The 15751-nt window shown below is 34.4% G+C and overlaps 1 protein-coding gene and 1 long non-coding RNA gene across 8 annotated transcripts in view; both read left to right on the top strand.

Moving 5' to 3' along the window:
• LOC141453027 (uncharacterized) overlaps positions 1 to 15751 on the top strand; it is a 251856-nt gene that overhangs the window by 223572 nt on the left and 12533 nt on the right. For all 7 annotated transcript variants that reach the window (XM_074125732.1, XM_074125730.1, XM_074125731.1 and 4 more), the window contains one exon: positions 13751 to 14045. In XM_074125732.1, coding sequence (XP_073981833.1) covers positions 13751 to 14045 — 295 coding nt within the window. The remainder of the gene's footprint in view (positions 1 to 13750; positions 14046 to 15751) is intronic.
• Positions 5176 to 10567, top strand: LOC141453028 (uncharacterized). The gene is made up of 3 exons (XR_012457737.1): positions 5176 to 5918; positions 6448 to 7293; positions 8398 to 10567. It is a non-coding gene; the product is annotated as an uncharacterized lncRNA (long non-coding RNA).

Raw genomic sequence — 15751 nt, 5'->3', positions numbered from 1 at the left:
TTGATAATTTTAACGATTGCAGTACTTCCTCTTAGTAGGTGTAAGAGCATGTTGGCACTTCACAGTCACGTAGAGGAGATTTAATCACTTCTTCGTGCTAAATTTTATCAAAATCGGACTAAGCATTATAGCAATATTGGTAATAATACAATAGTTTTAGAAAAGGCCTTACTTGGGTGGGGCAAACTCCCCTCCTTATGAGGCATAGCATCGAGACTTTTAAAGTCCAAATCTGTACAAAATTTCGATCGAATGACAGTTCATTCATGAAAATCGGTTCACGTGACGGTAATTTGAAACGATTTCTATACTTCCCCTTAACAAGTGTAAGAGCAGATCGTCGCTTCAATGTTACGTAGGGAAGCCCTAATCCTATCATCCTACCAAATTTTATCAAAATCGGGCCAAGATTTACAGAGTAATTAGTAATAATAATTTTGGAGGGGGCCTTACATAAAGGGGGCTAACTCCTCCCCCATTCGATGTACAGCGTCGAGACCCCCAAAAGGCACATCTACATAAAATTCCGAATCGAATGACACCTCATTCATGAAAATCGGTTTACGCATTTAGGCGCTACGCAGTTTACAAAAAAGGTAACAACAACAACAAGAAGAACAAGAGCAACAAGAACAACAACAATTTCTGAAAATGCCTTTTTGCTCATTTTCAGCAACTTTTTTCTCAAAATCTATTGCATCTGGGTTGTTGCAAAAAAATTACTGTTATAAAGGAGGGTTTGCCCTTTATTTTAAAGAAAATTTGGGAATTTTATCTTTTTTAGAAAAAGAGAAAAAAATTGTCAAATTTGGGTGTTTTTCAACGTTACGCTTTTTCGTGCAGTTTTTGATGATCAACCCTTATACAACTGTCCTACCGGACAGTTTTAATGTAAAGAATAGATGAGTGTATTCGCTTTTTTTAATCTTGAATTCCTACGATATTATTATGCCTCAACCGGAAATCTCCCTCTCTGTTTTTAATTACAGTTGTTAATATTCGTCACTAGCACCTACAACCTACGCCATAACGAATTCTGAAATTTTGTTAACAATTTCAGCACAACTTTGATCATTCGACTGGCTAAAAGTTTAATTAAGTTAAAGAATGAATTCAAACAGATAAAAGGAAGGAAGCCGGTATTGTGCTCAGCTCTGACTGCATTATCCGATTACCTTTAGAAAGAAGTTGTCCTCTTCAGCCTTTTCAGACGTATCACACTTAATAACATTATTCAAATATTCTGAATTTAATAATTTTATTAGATTAGAGCAATTTTTTCGCTGTTCGTTCAAAAGAAAGTACGTAAGTTCATGTCAAATTATTCCCAAGAAGTCAATGCTTGTCTGTATTCTGAGAGTACAAAAATATTCGTCTTTGATTAAGAAAAAGGATACCACAAAAGCCATCGAAATATCCCAGAAAGTGCAAACTGTTGGGCTTAATGTTTTGATTCTACTACGTAAATTAAATTTTGGACTATCGTTCCGGATTCAATTGTAAGCACTTTTACGATTAATGCCTTCCTTCTGTTTCGGAACGATTTTCTAATTTACAAAAATTATCTTGTAAAAGTGCACAGGTATGATGGAAGGTTTACATGTAAAAGTTTCTAGTTTTGATGTATGATTTTGATCCTCATTGGATCTCGGTATGTTCTCTTCAGATCTAATCCCTCCACGCTCAATTAGAAAACCTGTTTGTTACCAAAAATAATCACTTTGAAAATTTGGTACTTAATTCTTAGTGTAAAGTAATCAATCAGTTATCAGCATGCCAATCTCTAATAAACATTCCTCTCCAAGGTTTGAATCTTAACAATTTCTTATACCCTATCTAGTTCTAGGGATGGAAAGATATTCCAAGAAAGGTAATCGGCGAGGAAAGTTCCATCACATTAACTTTTTGGTAATTTAATTTAAATCGTATTGACAAATACTCTTGACCTTAATTTAAATTGTAAGTGTTATGCAAATGTGTGTGAAGTAAATGTATGCTACACTATCACTGACAAAGATAGGAGATTCCAATCAGCTACCAGATTTATTTCAGAAATGTAACATTTCAGCAAACCGACTATTGAAGAGCGACATCTCTGAGAATTCCATCTACATTATCCATAGACTAGAATGTCTAACATTTCTGAATAACACAGCAACTATTTGTATATGTACTGTAGCAAAAATAATCGAACAGCAGAATTTTATAGAAAATCAGGAACAATTCTTACTTTTTCCGATGGTTTTTACTTCTTACTTTTCAAAATAGATCGACCTAGAATGTACAACCTAGCATTGCCCATAATATTAACTGTCGGATACTCAAACTGCAGAATTCCATTGGAAATAGGGAACAATTCTTACTTTTTCCGATGGTTTTTACTTCTTACTTTTCAAATTTGATCGACCTAGAATGTACAACCTAGCTTTGGCCTTAATATTAACTGTCGGACACTCAAACAGCAGCGTTCTATTGGAAATAGGGAACAATTCTTACTTTTTCCAATCGTTTTTACTTCTTACTTTTCAAATTTGATCGACCTAGAATGTACAACCTAGCTTTGGCCTTAATATTAACTGTCGGACACTCAAACAACAGCGTTCTATTGGAAATAGGGAGCAATTCCTACTTTTTCCAATCGTTTTTACTTCTTACTTTTCAAAATAGATCGACCCAATATGTACAACCTAGCATTGGCCTTAATATTAACTGTCGGATACTCAAACTGCAGAATTCCATTGGAAATAGGGAACAATTCTTACTTTTTCCGATGGTTTTTACTTCTTACTTTTCAAATTTGATCGACCTAGAATGTACAACCTAGCATTGCCCATAATATTAACTGTCGGATACTCAAACTGCAGAATTCCATTGGAAATAGGGGACAATTCTTACTTTTTCTGATGGTTTTTACTTCTTACTTTTCAAAATAGATCGACCTAGAATGTACAACCTAGCATTGCCCATAATATTAACTGTCGGATACTCAAACTGCAGAATTCCATTGGAAATAGGGGACAATTCTTACTTTTTCCGATGGTTTTTACTTCTTACTTTTCAAAATAGATCGACCTAGAATGTGCAACCTAGCATTGCCCATAATATTACCTGTCGGATACTCAAACTGCAGAATTCCATTGGAAATAGGGGACAATTCTTACTTTTTCCAATCGTTTTTACTTCTTACTTTTCAAAATAGATCGACCTAGAATGTACAACCTAGCATTGCCCATAATATTAACTGTCGGATACTCAAACTGCAGAATTCCATTGGAAATAGGGGACAATTCTTACTTTTTCCGATGGTTTTTACTTCTTACTTTTCAAAATAGATCGAGCTAGAATGTACAACCTAGCATTGCCCATAATATTAACTGTCGGATACTCAAACTGCAGAATTCCATTGGAATTAGGGGACAATTCTTACTTTTTCCGATGGTTTTTACTTCTTACTTTTCAAAATAGATCGACCCAATATGTACAACCTAGCATTGCCCATAATATTAACTGTCGGATACTCAAACTGCAGAATTCCATTGGAAATAGGGGACAATTCTTACTTTTTCTGATGGTTTTTACTTCTTACTTTTCAAAATAGATCGACCTAGAATGTACAACCTAGCATTGCCCATAATATTAACTGTCGGATACTCAAACTGCAGAATTCCATTGGAAATAGGGAACAATTCTTACTTTTTCCAATCGTTTTTACTTCTTACTTTTCAAAATAGATCGACCCAATATGTACAACCTAGCATTGCCCATAATATTAACTGTCGGATACTCAAACTGCAGAATTCCATTGGAAATAGGGAACAATTCTTACTTTTTCCAATCGTTTTTACTTCTTACTTTTCAAAATAGATCGACCCAATATGTACAACCTAGCATTGCCCATAATATTAACTGTCGGATACTCAAACTGCAGAATTCCATTGGAAATAGGGAACAATTCTTACTTTTTCCGATGGTTTTTACTTCTTACTTTTCAAAATAGATCGACCTAGAATGTACAACCTAGCATTGCCCATAATATTAACTGTCGGATACTCAAACTGCAGAATTCCATTGGAAATAGGGGACAATTCTTACTTTTTCCGATGGTTTTTACTTCTTACTTTTCAAAATAGATCGACCCAATATGTACAACCTAGCATTGCCCATAATATTAACTGTCGGATACTCAAACTGCAGAATTCCATTGGAAATAGGGGACCATTCTTACTTTTTCCGATGGTTTTTACTTCTTACTTTTCAAAATAGATCGACCCAATATGTACAACCTAGCATTGCCCATAATATTAACTGTCGGATACTCAAACTGCAGAATTCCATTGGAAATAGGGAACAATTCTTACTTTTTCCAATCGTTTTTACTTCTTACTTTTCAAAATAGATCGACCCAATATGTTCGTACAACCTAGCTTTGGCCTTAATATTAACTACCGAATACTCAAACAGCAGAATTCTAAAATACTTTGAGTTTATAAAAGTTTAGCTTAGTTTTACTCACGTAGATTGTTGATTTAACAAATTGTAGGAGTTTAAAAGGGGCGTTAATAGCTAAGACGAAGAGTTAGTCAATAAACTAGCCGTATGACTCTACTAAGAACGAATACAACAGCTTGTCCAATTTGCTGTTAGCCACTAACTCACCACAAAACTTACTCATGAGTGAAATCCTTGCTAACTTGGTATTTACAAAGTTAAATACCATCTACAACAGCAGAATGAAATCTTATTCATCATTATATTTTAGAGTATGTTTTTTTTTTGGTCTTTTGAGGCGTCTTTGTTCTTTAGAGCTTTTTCCAGTGCACCTACCAGTCTTTCGATCGTGTTCTTTCGTTACGGAAAACACGGTTTCTGAGAAAATATAAGGGCCGGTAGCTGGATTACGGGATCTCCTCGTGAAAATCCTGGCCATAGTAAATTTATCAATTTCTAAGTCTATTCTGACTAAGCACATTTAACTTTTTTAATGAATCAGCAAATAGATCAGTCTAATTGGAGCACGCCTTCAGTCTTGCCTGTTTGACTAAGAATCTGTAAAAGACTCAAGGGTAAAATTTGAAGACACTAGTTTGTTTTTTTACCCCCAAAGTGTCAAATCCTCAGTGCTATTCAGCACGCTATGCTGATAGGAAATACTCTGGAAATAATGTAGAGCGATTTCTTATTCTTCCAATTGAAAAGATGTTAAAACAGTCTGCAGTAGCTTGTCAACGATCATCCATTCGGACATTGGCTTCCCTGCCTTGTTGGAGTTACGACTGTACCTGGCTTAAGATTTCACCGAGCACTGTTACATCTATTTGTGCGTCCATTTTTGTGGTTCCTCTACTTTGGCATTTTTCTTTGACCTAAATTGCTCAGGTTGTTTTTTGAGCCTAAAAATAGGAACCTAGGCCGGACAGGTCTTATTATGCTTTTGTTCTGAATGCCCAAGCGAAAATATATCCAATACTTATCAGAATCTCTATTCATCTCAGACCATCTCAGGCCATCTCAGACAGTCTTTGAGTAATCTTCGCGAACTGGATTGATATCTTAGTATCTAAGAAAGCTTCTACATTGATAAACTATTCTCCGCACCTATGTGTTGCTTTCAATTAGACTTACTGAAATATACGTACAACAAATTAACGATGTTGCTCCCTCGAACCAGTAACATCAATTCAGTTCATTAATTTTCCCGTTGCTAAGCAATAAGAAGAAAAATGTGAGAGAACTCAGTAGATTTATAAATAAATGATCATCTACTCCAGCAGCTGAGAGAAAAACTGAAAGATATTAAAAATCCATCATCTGTTTGAAGTTAGAACATAAATCTATTTCATCTTGGACCAGCAGTTCCTCTCAATTCCTGTTTTGGCACCAAGAGTTATTCTATCGGAGAATTCATTTTGATTTATATAGTAAGTTCTTATTTTTATATTAGCGACAAGAACAGGTGCTTAGTTTCTATGTTGGTCACAACATTACAGCAGCTAGTTGTAAAATCTGTCCGCTTTATTGGTAGTTCTAAATGCCTACCACAAGATAGCATTGCAATGTCCAACTTTCTCACATTCAGTTATTTTACTCTTTTTAATTGTACTTTTTAAAGTAAATTCTGCTCTTTATTCGATTTAATATTAATAAAGAAATTAAGTGTACGTATCTTGTTCACAATAAAGCTCATTATTACCTCTGTCTTTTGGAAAAGCGAGGTGTCCAGGGACGGCGGAACTCGACTGGAAAACATATTATTGACATAATGATCCAATATTATTAATATTAACTTAAATGGCTGTATTTTCGTTAAATTTGAATTAAAAGCTGGTTTCCAAATGTAGATCTGTACTTTTATTTGAAACATCTTTGCCTTCAATAGGATAGATCTGTAAACTTTTTTTTTTTGAAAATGATTCTGTATTCTCTAATATTATACTCTTATAATTTCAGAACGAAATTGATTATTTGAATACCTCGAAACAGATATTTCAAATGATCATTCAAAAATTGGAAATCTGATCGGTTACAATGCTTTCTGTTTTACGAGGTATAAGAGGAAAGAAATAGAAGTAAAAAAAATGCTTGGACAGAATAATAATATTTAAAAATATTAAAATATTTTAAAATGTGATAAAAATTCAAATAGCGATAGTTGGTTTAAAAAAAAAAAAACAGTGACTGTAAGAGCGCAAATATTGTCATAAACTGGAGATATATTTATACACTGCTCAGGAATATGGTAAAAAGGACATCTCACGTATGTGACATTTTTTGCCACCTAGATCTGACAACCGTATCGCATATAAAATGGTAAAATATATATATATATATGTGTATCTCCTACCTATTTTGTAATTGAGATGTTTTATAACATGGTAAAGAAGTACGAGTAATTCAAGATAAAGTTGTAAGTAAATTCGCTTAGTTTCAAACTTAAGTAGCTTCTTCTTACTACAGATACGTGGCAGTGAAGTCTGTCACTTATTATTTGCATAATTTTGCGTGAATTTAAGAGGAAATTAATCTCCAGATACTTTTATTTGGATTCAAATTTAAAGGTGCTTTCTGTTTTAGTTTTTGTACAGGAAATACTTACTTTTTTATGACTTCCCCATGATGTCATTACTTTCCTTTCAAAATTTATCTTCTGCGAAGACCATGACTTCATTCGATATAATTCGGAGAAGATTTAAGAACCAACAACTGTTTGATTACAATCAATAAATCTGGGATTCATGAAGACGAACTGGAGAGTGTAAAAGGCCGCGGCAGCCCTTGATTATAACCAACTGAAGAGTACGTATAGCCTTCATCAGCAATGAACATCGATTAGAGCTATTGACTAGCAAACATGTATGTGTTGAAATGTTGGCAGTTAGAAACACTTATATTCCCTAAGGAAGAGTATGCCCTTTCCCTAAAGCCTGCTAAAATTAACTAGGCTCTCTAGGGTAAACCTAAATAGAGAAGTACCAGTCAGCAATAAACCACACTTTAGCGCTTCTTCTACCCCAAAATTCTCCGAGAATGGCCTTCTCCGTCCAACATTGAACGTCAACGTGATCGTAGGATTCAGAATGTTGTCAATCCTGTGTGGGCGAGAAAAGTTTGCGTGACTTTCCTGATACGCTGCTTCTTATAGTTGTTGATCGGAAGCACCACGAAGAGTAGTGATCGGATTTTTTCCCTCATTAGCTTCTTTGCTATCTTATAAAAATTTTACTCAGACCGGAAGTTGGTTTCAGAAGAAACATATAGAGTTTTCTATGGCCTCTAATGGGGGGGTTAGTAGCTAACATTTTAGAACATAAAGAGGCTTTTTCTTAGGTATTAATAACTCAAGAGGGAATTGATCATCTCAATGGTTAAGCGATGAACCTCTACGCGATGATACGGTCTTTTGGTCCAGATTCTGTCCTTAGATTTGTTTTCTATTTCTAGGAGTCTTTTTTTACTAAACGTACTTCAGTCAAGTGACACATTCGGCACACCAAATTCAGTCCAAAAGCTTAGTGCCAAGTCCACATCTAAGCCAGATATCAAATTTGAACTTTCTGCAAACTAAAACTGAACTCAAAATCAAATATTTTACACGGTTACGATCAGTTCAACTTCCGCTTAATTTCGTATAGTAAAAGAGAAGATAAATAATAATAGCACATTATTCTATTGTTGTTTTTAATATTTTACCACGGTTTTTTACATCAAATTTTTCTTAATAGCTAAATTTTATTATTCTCCATGGTGTAGAGATCGTTTTTTGCCCCTCAAAGATAGATTTCAATGATTATGATAAATTATTTATAACAGAAAGTGGAAAATTAGGCTCTATAAAGAAGTTCATTCTTCTCAAAGAAGTTCAATCTTAGCTTCTCAAACCTGTAAATGTTCACAACACAGATTAAAAGATTCTGCTTAGAAAGAAAATGAATAAGAAGAATATGAGCTGTACAGAGAAGCTGATGTAGTGAAGTAGATTAAAATGCTGAGCAGATTGAACTGGATTGGAGGAAGATGAGTTGCTAAAGAGAACAACTAAGAAGGGTTGTTAGATCGAGACCCCGATGTAGCTGATTTGTATTTCCAACAACGCGAGAAATCTTTTTTGGAACCTCGCAATTCGACAGCAGCTGTAACTAACTAAGTGGCAGCTGAAAAAGGCTCATTGAGAAGTTATACAAGGGTTGTAATGCCACTGAGATAAATAAATAGATATTTATCAGAGATTCTCTTTTAAGAAATTGTTTATTTTTTTTAAATTATTAAATTTTCACAAATGATGCGAATCAATAAAAGGGTAATTACCAAAAAAGGGTAAATGATTTGTAATTTAAAGGTTAGAGATTAATGTTAGTAATTTATGAAGGACCAAAAATATTGCCAATTATTTTTTAACCATTTTTTGTATTTTTACTGAGCTTTCGATCTGGGAACTAGTTCATCTTCAGGGCTTATGATATTGACAATTGTAATATGTTTGTACATTGCTTTATGTGTAAGGTTAGTGTGTCTTTTTTCCTGGCTGTTATTAATATTTTTCAATTCTGTTTTAACCAGACAGGTGTTCAGAAGGAGTTGCATAAACAAAACGTTTTAGAAACAAATAAAATAATGAATTACATAATGTAAAAATCATCATAATTAATGAGAAATAAACGATATAATTGTAAATAAAAGATAGTCAGATTTTGATTGCAGTGACAGTAAATTAAATAGTTGTTCCTCTCTGCTATTAGTGGTTGGAATAGATAATTGGGATAGATATTTTAATCTAATACATTCATAAATCGGACAGGTAATAAATAAATGAAATAAATCTTCATTCTCATGGAGATTACGAACAGTACGAGAGCTGGTTAGGATTTATTAAGTAGTCTATTGCTTTGTGGAAGATTTTAATGGAGAAATTACTGCAAGTTCTAAGTTGGAACAATATGCTACTTACAGCAAAAGGTAGAGAGAGATATTTAAAGGAATATTTCTATAATAAATATTGTAATTTGAGGAGTGTGGCCTGTTTACAACGGTGTTGTGTAAAGTGGCTTTATAGGTTTACAAAATTGTATTTAAATTTTTTACTAATTACATGTGGGTCCTGCATTTCCCAGAGATGGTTTTAACCAACATTTACTGTGTTAGTAATTATGGTTAAAGTGTGGATTGTGTTGTATTAAAAGGGGGTGAATAGTAGATGCAAACAATGTGGGGAATCAATAGCGAAATCAGTGATAAGGTTTCATCTGTGTGTGTGTGTGTGTATATATATATATACATGTCAGAGCTTGTCTTCCGCTCCCCGTGGCTGGCTGGCTCTACCTGATCCAGGGATGAAACCAGATAAGTCTTCTTGCCTTACCGCCTTCCACAGCTGCACTCTCCTCTCATCCAAAGCGCTCCATTATTTGCCTGGCTGGCTCTTACATATTGAAAAGGTCGTAGCTGATTACAACCACTGCTTGCCTCCTCCGCTCTCTTTCTAAATATATAAGTGTTTCACTTAACCTAAATATTCTGTTGGACGAGAGAGCAAAGTGTTTGGGGAGGGGGGAATGTCCTGGGTAAAGTACGAGTTCTATTTTAAATCCAACCAATTACAGCTATGAAAAGGAAAGGTCAATCTGGATGCCCTTACGAGACGAGAAAAGAGGCATTTCTTTTTCACTTTTCTCGCCAATGACTAGATGCAACATTTTTCAAGGACATTTCTTTCTCATACTACAACGATTTCAGCTTCAATTCATACATTAGCTTCAAAAGTTTAGTTTCTTAGAAAAAGTTCGTAACAAAAAAAAAATAATTTTTTTTTGCTACATCTTTGCTTAGCATTTAATATTGCTTGGTATTTTATAAGTGGTGGAACAGTAACTTGGTAGAAAGGAGAACAAGAATAACCTAAAAGTTTGCTGTAGACATTTACATGAATAAAACGAAAAAAATGCTGCATTCAGTGGATTCTGGGCAACGGATTTTGACAAAGATTTATTTCAATTCTTAAAATTTGAAATGATCAACTGCTCTTACATATTACATTATACAGGGTGATCCATTTAAAACGCACCAATCGCTAATATCTTTTTAGAAAAGCGGAATTTTGAAAAAAAACCCACGAAGTAAACTATATGTTTTTTTTTTTGGTCTAGTTTTCAAATTTTACACCCCCGATGCTGTATCTTCATTTTTGGCGGAGTTACAGCCAAAAACCTGATTGGGGTTTGATAAGGACCACTGGTTTTGACAATGATTATGAAAACTACATAAAAAACTGTGAAAAATGACGTTAATCCCGTTTCGATATCCCTAATATTAGTTGAGCTATTTAAGTTCAAAGTTACCATTTTATCTATTCGTGAACGGTTTTCAATATTAATTTTCCACCAGAAATACACGTTTTGGGAGGTCCTCTGACGGCAAAAAAAAATGTTATTTTTGACGTAAAGAACAAAAATAATAATAATTGAAGATTTTAAAGAATGTAGAGAATGAAATGGTTATGAGAGAATCAGGGATAAATTTGTTTTATCATCAAATAAAAGCAACCATCACATCACTTTAATGTACCCCGTCTTTATTTAAAAAAGTGTTATGATGCTTTAAGTATTGTGAATGACTGCACAAGATTAACTGGGGATCTTCCACTTACAAAACCACGCTCTTAACCATTAGACCAACTCCCACTCCTCCCTGGCAAGATATTCCTACCGTAATCATAGGTCAAGAAGCCTTGCCATATGGGGGTACATTAAAATGATGTGATGGTTACTTTTATTTGATGTTAAAACAAATTTACCCTGATTCTCTCATAACCATTACATTCTCTTCATTCTTTAAAATCATCAATTATTATTATTTTTGTCCTTTGCGTCAAAAATAACATTATTTTGCCGTCAGAGGACCTCCCAAAACGTGTATTTCTGGTGGAAAATTAATATTGAAAACCGTACATGAATAGATAAAATGGTAACTTTGAACTTAAATAGCTCAACTAATATTAGGGATATCGAAACGGGATTAACGTCATTTTTCACAGTTTTTTATGTAGTTTTCATAATCATTGTCAAAACCAGTGGTCCTTATCAAACCCCAATCAGGTTTTTGGCTGTAACTCCGCCAAAAATAAAGATACAGCATCGGGGGTGGAAAATTTGAAAACTAAACCAAAAACAAAAAACAAATAGTTTACTTCGTGGGTTTTTTCGAAATTCCGCTTTCCTAAAAAGTTATTAGCGATTGGTGCGTTTTAAATGGATCACCCTGTATTTGTAATGCTTTATTCCGAACTTGCTTTCTTTTCTTTCTAGATCTTTCTTTCTAAATCCATAGTGAGGGGAAAAAGTATCATGAACGCATGTAGGCTTGCAATGAAAAACTCTTAGAAAGCTTAATAATACATTTTCCAAATTTTAGAGTTCGCTGATTGAGAGAATATGAAACAGTGAATGAAACAACGTTTCGGTAAATATGTGAACTGAGATTATTGAGTGCATTGGATATCCATCAGTGCAAATTAGACGGAGAAAAGGTGCCAGTGAAGTAGCTCCTCGCGAAGCCCTGGGTGGTTTGGAGAAAAAGGGAAGAGTATGGGGTTGCCTTCACCAGACTTGATAAATCTAAAATCAATATTAAAGTGAAATTACTTGCAGCTAATAGAAATTTCTTCTTGTAAATTGATTTCCTTGACAATTTTTTTCTTGTTTTTAAATCTTCGCTTATTTCCTATTTTCACGATAAGTTGTGTAAATTATTCAAATTAATTAGCAATCATCTATTTGTCAATATTTATAAATTAAGTCGCTAGTAACATAAATATTTATCTTTCGTTTCTTCTTTCTTCTTTAGAATCTGGATATCTGGTGTTTTTTCTCATCCAAAGTATGAATTAACCTGCGATCTAAGGAAGACTTCGTTACTGCTTTAAGGTTTTTTTCTTTGGTAAACGCTTGATAACTGTTAACTATCTGTTAACTTATTGTGCCTCTGCAATCAGACGCGCTAAATGCGAGCCTTTATGGTTCAGAGATGTGCTTTATTGTGCTTCAACTGCTATCTACTTATTGACTGACTTAAGGATGTGCTTCTTTTGCATCCTAGTTTTTGATGAGCTGATCCTGAATGGTAGGTAGATGGTTTCCATTTCACTGTAGAGGCTAGGCCAGCGGTAACCAATTCTATAAAGCTTCTGCTAGTCGACTGACTGACTGAGGAAAATGCCTAACCAAACTTATCGATAAGCTTCTCTTATCTTTTGGAACAACTGAATTTCGGTCTAGTTGATTTTAGAAGTCGTTGACTGTCATTCTCATCTGATTATAAATTACCTCCGTTTATTTGTTTAGTTCTTTTCACAGAGAAGATTTTTTTTTTTTTTTGCTTTTTTTTGGCATTGGCTTCCGCCATACAGCCAGCATCGTCTAGGTGCTTATCACTAGAATATCACTCACTCTCCATTCTTACTTATAAATACATTCGCTTCACACATTCATCCCTCTATTATATACTGCTATTTACATAAACTACTGCTAATGGATGGAGCAGCACTCTGTGCTCCTGCCATCCTTATAGCTTAACCAAAATTAAAATCACGTAATCCTTCTCTAAGCATTTTCTTCCATTCATTCTAATTCGGTTATAACTTTTAAATACATTCATATTTCTTAGCTAGCTCTGCTACAGATTTAAGCTCACAGATGTTGGTGGAGAATAATATGTCTTCGTAGCGAAATGGTGCATCTAAATACCTGAATAAGTCGTCAAACATTCGTTTCCTTTCTACCACATAACGTGGACATATCATTATTACATGTTTGAAATCCTCCTCCTCATTGCAATCTACGCAAAGAGGAGAGAGGACCTTTTGTTGATCCTGTGTAGATACGATCCGCACACCGCGTGGTTCGCTCTCAGCCTGCTTATTGTCGTAAAAACCCATTTATTAGTGACAGTTCCTTTAAACCATGGTTGTCCAGGTAACTGATCTGCCATAGTTTTATAGAATCTACCTTTATCACCATTATTGTAATCTGTCTGCCATTTTTGTAGTGCTGCTTTTGCAATTATACCCTTGATATCGGTGTGTGGTAATTTATAATTAGCCATTTCCCCCACTATTGGTGGCTTCCTTTGCAAGTGTATCAACAATTTCATTCTCTTTTATACCACAATGACCCCTTACCCACAAAAAATTAATGCAGACTCCCTTCTCTTTAAAACGAAAGATATTTTAAGAAAAAAACAAAAAAAACTAATACTGTTTCAGGTATACAATTTGTAAGAGATTGTCCAAAAGAACCTCATATACCTGTGTATATGATTGTTGGAGGGATATTTGGTACATTCAAGATGATCTGGGTCGTCTGGAGGCAGGTAAAATCTAGACGTTTTGAACGGCGAAGAGATAGATCAGGTCCCCCGCAAGATCCATTATCCACGCCGAGTAAAGTGGTGGACATTTTACTCACAGCCTTTCTTTTAGTTTGGTTTGTATTGGGTAACGTTTGGATTCTTGGTATCTATTGGCCAGAATTTGAACCAACTCTTTTTGAACCGAACAGGTAAGTGTATTTAATTATTATTTTTATTTGATTTTGATTAATTTATTATTTTGGTTGTGTATTTTTGAATTTTCTTTTTTTTTTAACGTTGGATTGATTATTCCTTGAAACTACAAGAACTAACCTAATAAATAGCCCAAAAAGTCAGTAAGTGAAGTGAACACGTTTAAACTTTCAGTCGTTAGCGTTGGTTAAGTGCCGAAGAATCGTTAATAACCTCACCGAGATAGTTAACAAATAATTTCCTTGCCCTTGTTGCGTCATATGAAATGAAGAAACAGTCGATGATATCGCCTAAATCTCTTAAAATTCATCTTAAAATCTATAAAAGTTAATGAAATTGGCATTCGTTTTATTCTTTCACAAACAAGCGGCGGTATTTTCTTTAGAGACCAGAAGTTTAGATCACAAGAAGCATTTTTTTTTTAAAAATGATCAATCACATTTTATTTTTGTTATAACAGTTTATTATCTTTCTTCTTTATTTTTTCCTTTAAAAAGGAAAGAAATACCACTTGATTGAAACTTATTTGGAGTCAGATCTTAAAAGTTCAATAATTGCAAAACTTTTCAGTAACATTCCAAGTAGTAAGCGGCAAGATGAAAGAAAGTTACCGACAAAACTTTATCTTTTCACTTCAAGTAGGAAAACAAAAGTCTGAAATCGCTTCACTTCTTGTACTCTGTTTTCGCAAATGTCTTGTTACCCATCGCTTCTATATTTTATTAATGTTGGGAATTTTTCAAGACAATAGAACAATAAATTTTCAAGTATTCAAGTATTATAAGTAGCCTGTGTTATGCAGGACTTTGATGGTGTGCGACAGTACGAGAATCTTTCCTAAATTGGCCCGTTAAGTTCGATATTTCCCTTCTTCTACAGTGGCTGGAGGCTGATGTGACCTACATCTAAGTTAAGGGATGTGTTTTTCCTGTCTTCGTTGGAAGCGGATATTCATACTTAAAGCTTTGTTGACCAATCTAGTTATCAAACTTGAATTACATTTATTACAACTGAGTTTCTTGACCCTGGGACCCTTATACTTGGTAGATACCCTCAAGAGTCAATGGAGGAGAATAATGACGCAATCTGATTCTATTCAGATGGTTACAGACAGATGCAAGCTGGAGTTAAAGTTATCCTGGAGTTTGTAACTACAGTTGCATAATATCATAATTCACCATCCCTATGGACTTTTTAGTTTATGCCTGTTTCTAGCTTGTTTGCAATTAAGAAATTGGCCGAGTTGAACGTAGAAAAAAAAAATAAGGCGATTAAAAAAAGTATCAACGTCACAAACCACGTTTCCAAAATCGGTGAAATAGAATGGAACAACGATAATAATAGTTGGTTAAAAATCTCTCCTTTTACGAGGGTCGTTTGAAAAGTCCGTGCAAAGTCAGAGAGATAGCACTACTGGCGCGTATCGAGGTTATGTTTAGTTAGTAGCATCTCTTAGAAGAACACACACCAAGTTTCAGCCAGATCGGTCTATTTCTTTGTGTTTGGCATTCGTTTGAATCGAGGAAGTCGAGTGATTTTCAAAAAATGGACGAAAAAGAATTTCGTGTGTTGATTAAACACTACTTTATGAAAGGCAAAACGCCTCAGGAGACTAAAGAGAAGCTTGATAAACATTATGGTGACTCTGCACCTTCGATTAGAACAGTTTATAAGTGGTTTCAAAATTTTCGGAGTGGCCATA

The sequence above is a fragment of the Rhodnius prolixus genome, unplaced genomic scaffold (assembly GCF_049639745.1).
Source record: "Rhodnius prolixus isolate KJV_2025 unplaced genomic scaffold, Rpr scaffold_3, whole genome shotgun sequence".
NCBI lineage: Eukaryota > Metazoa > Arthropoda > Insecta > Hemiptera > Reduviidae > Rhodnius > Rhodnius prolixus.
This window is presented reverse-complemented; position numbering and strand designations above follow the sequence as displayed.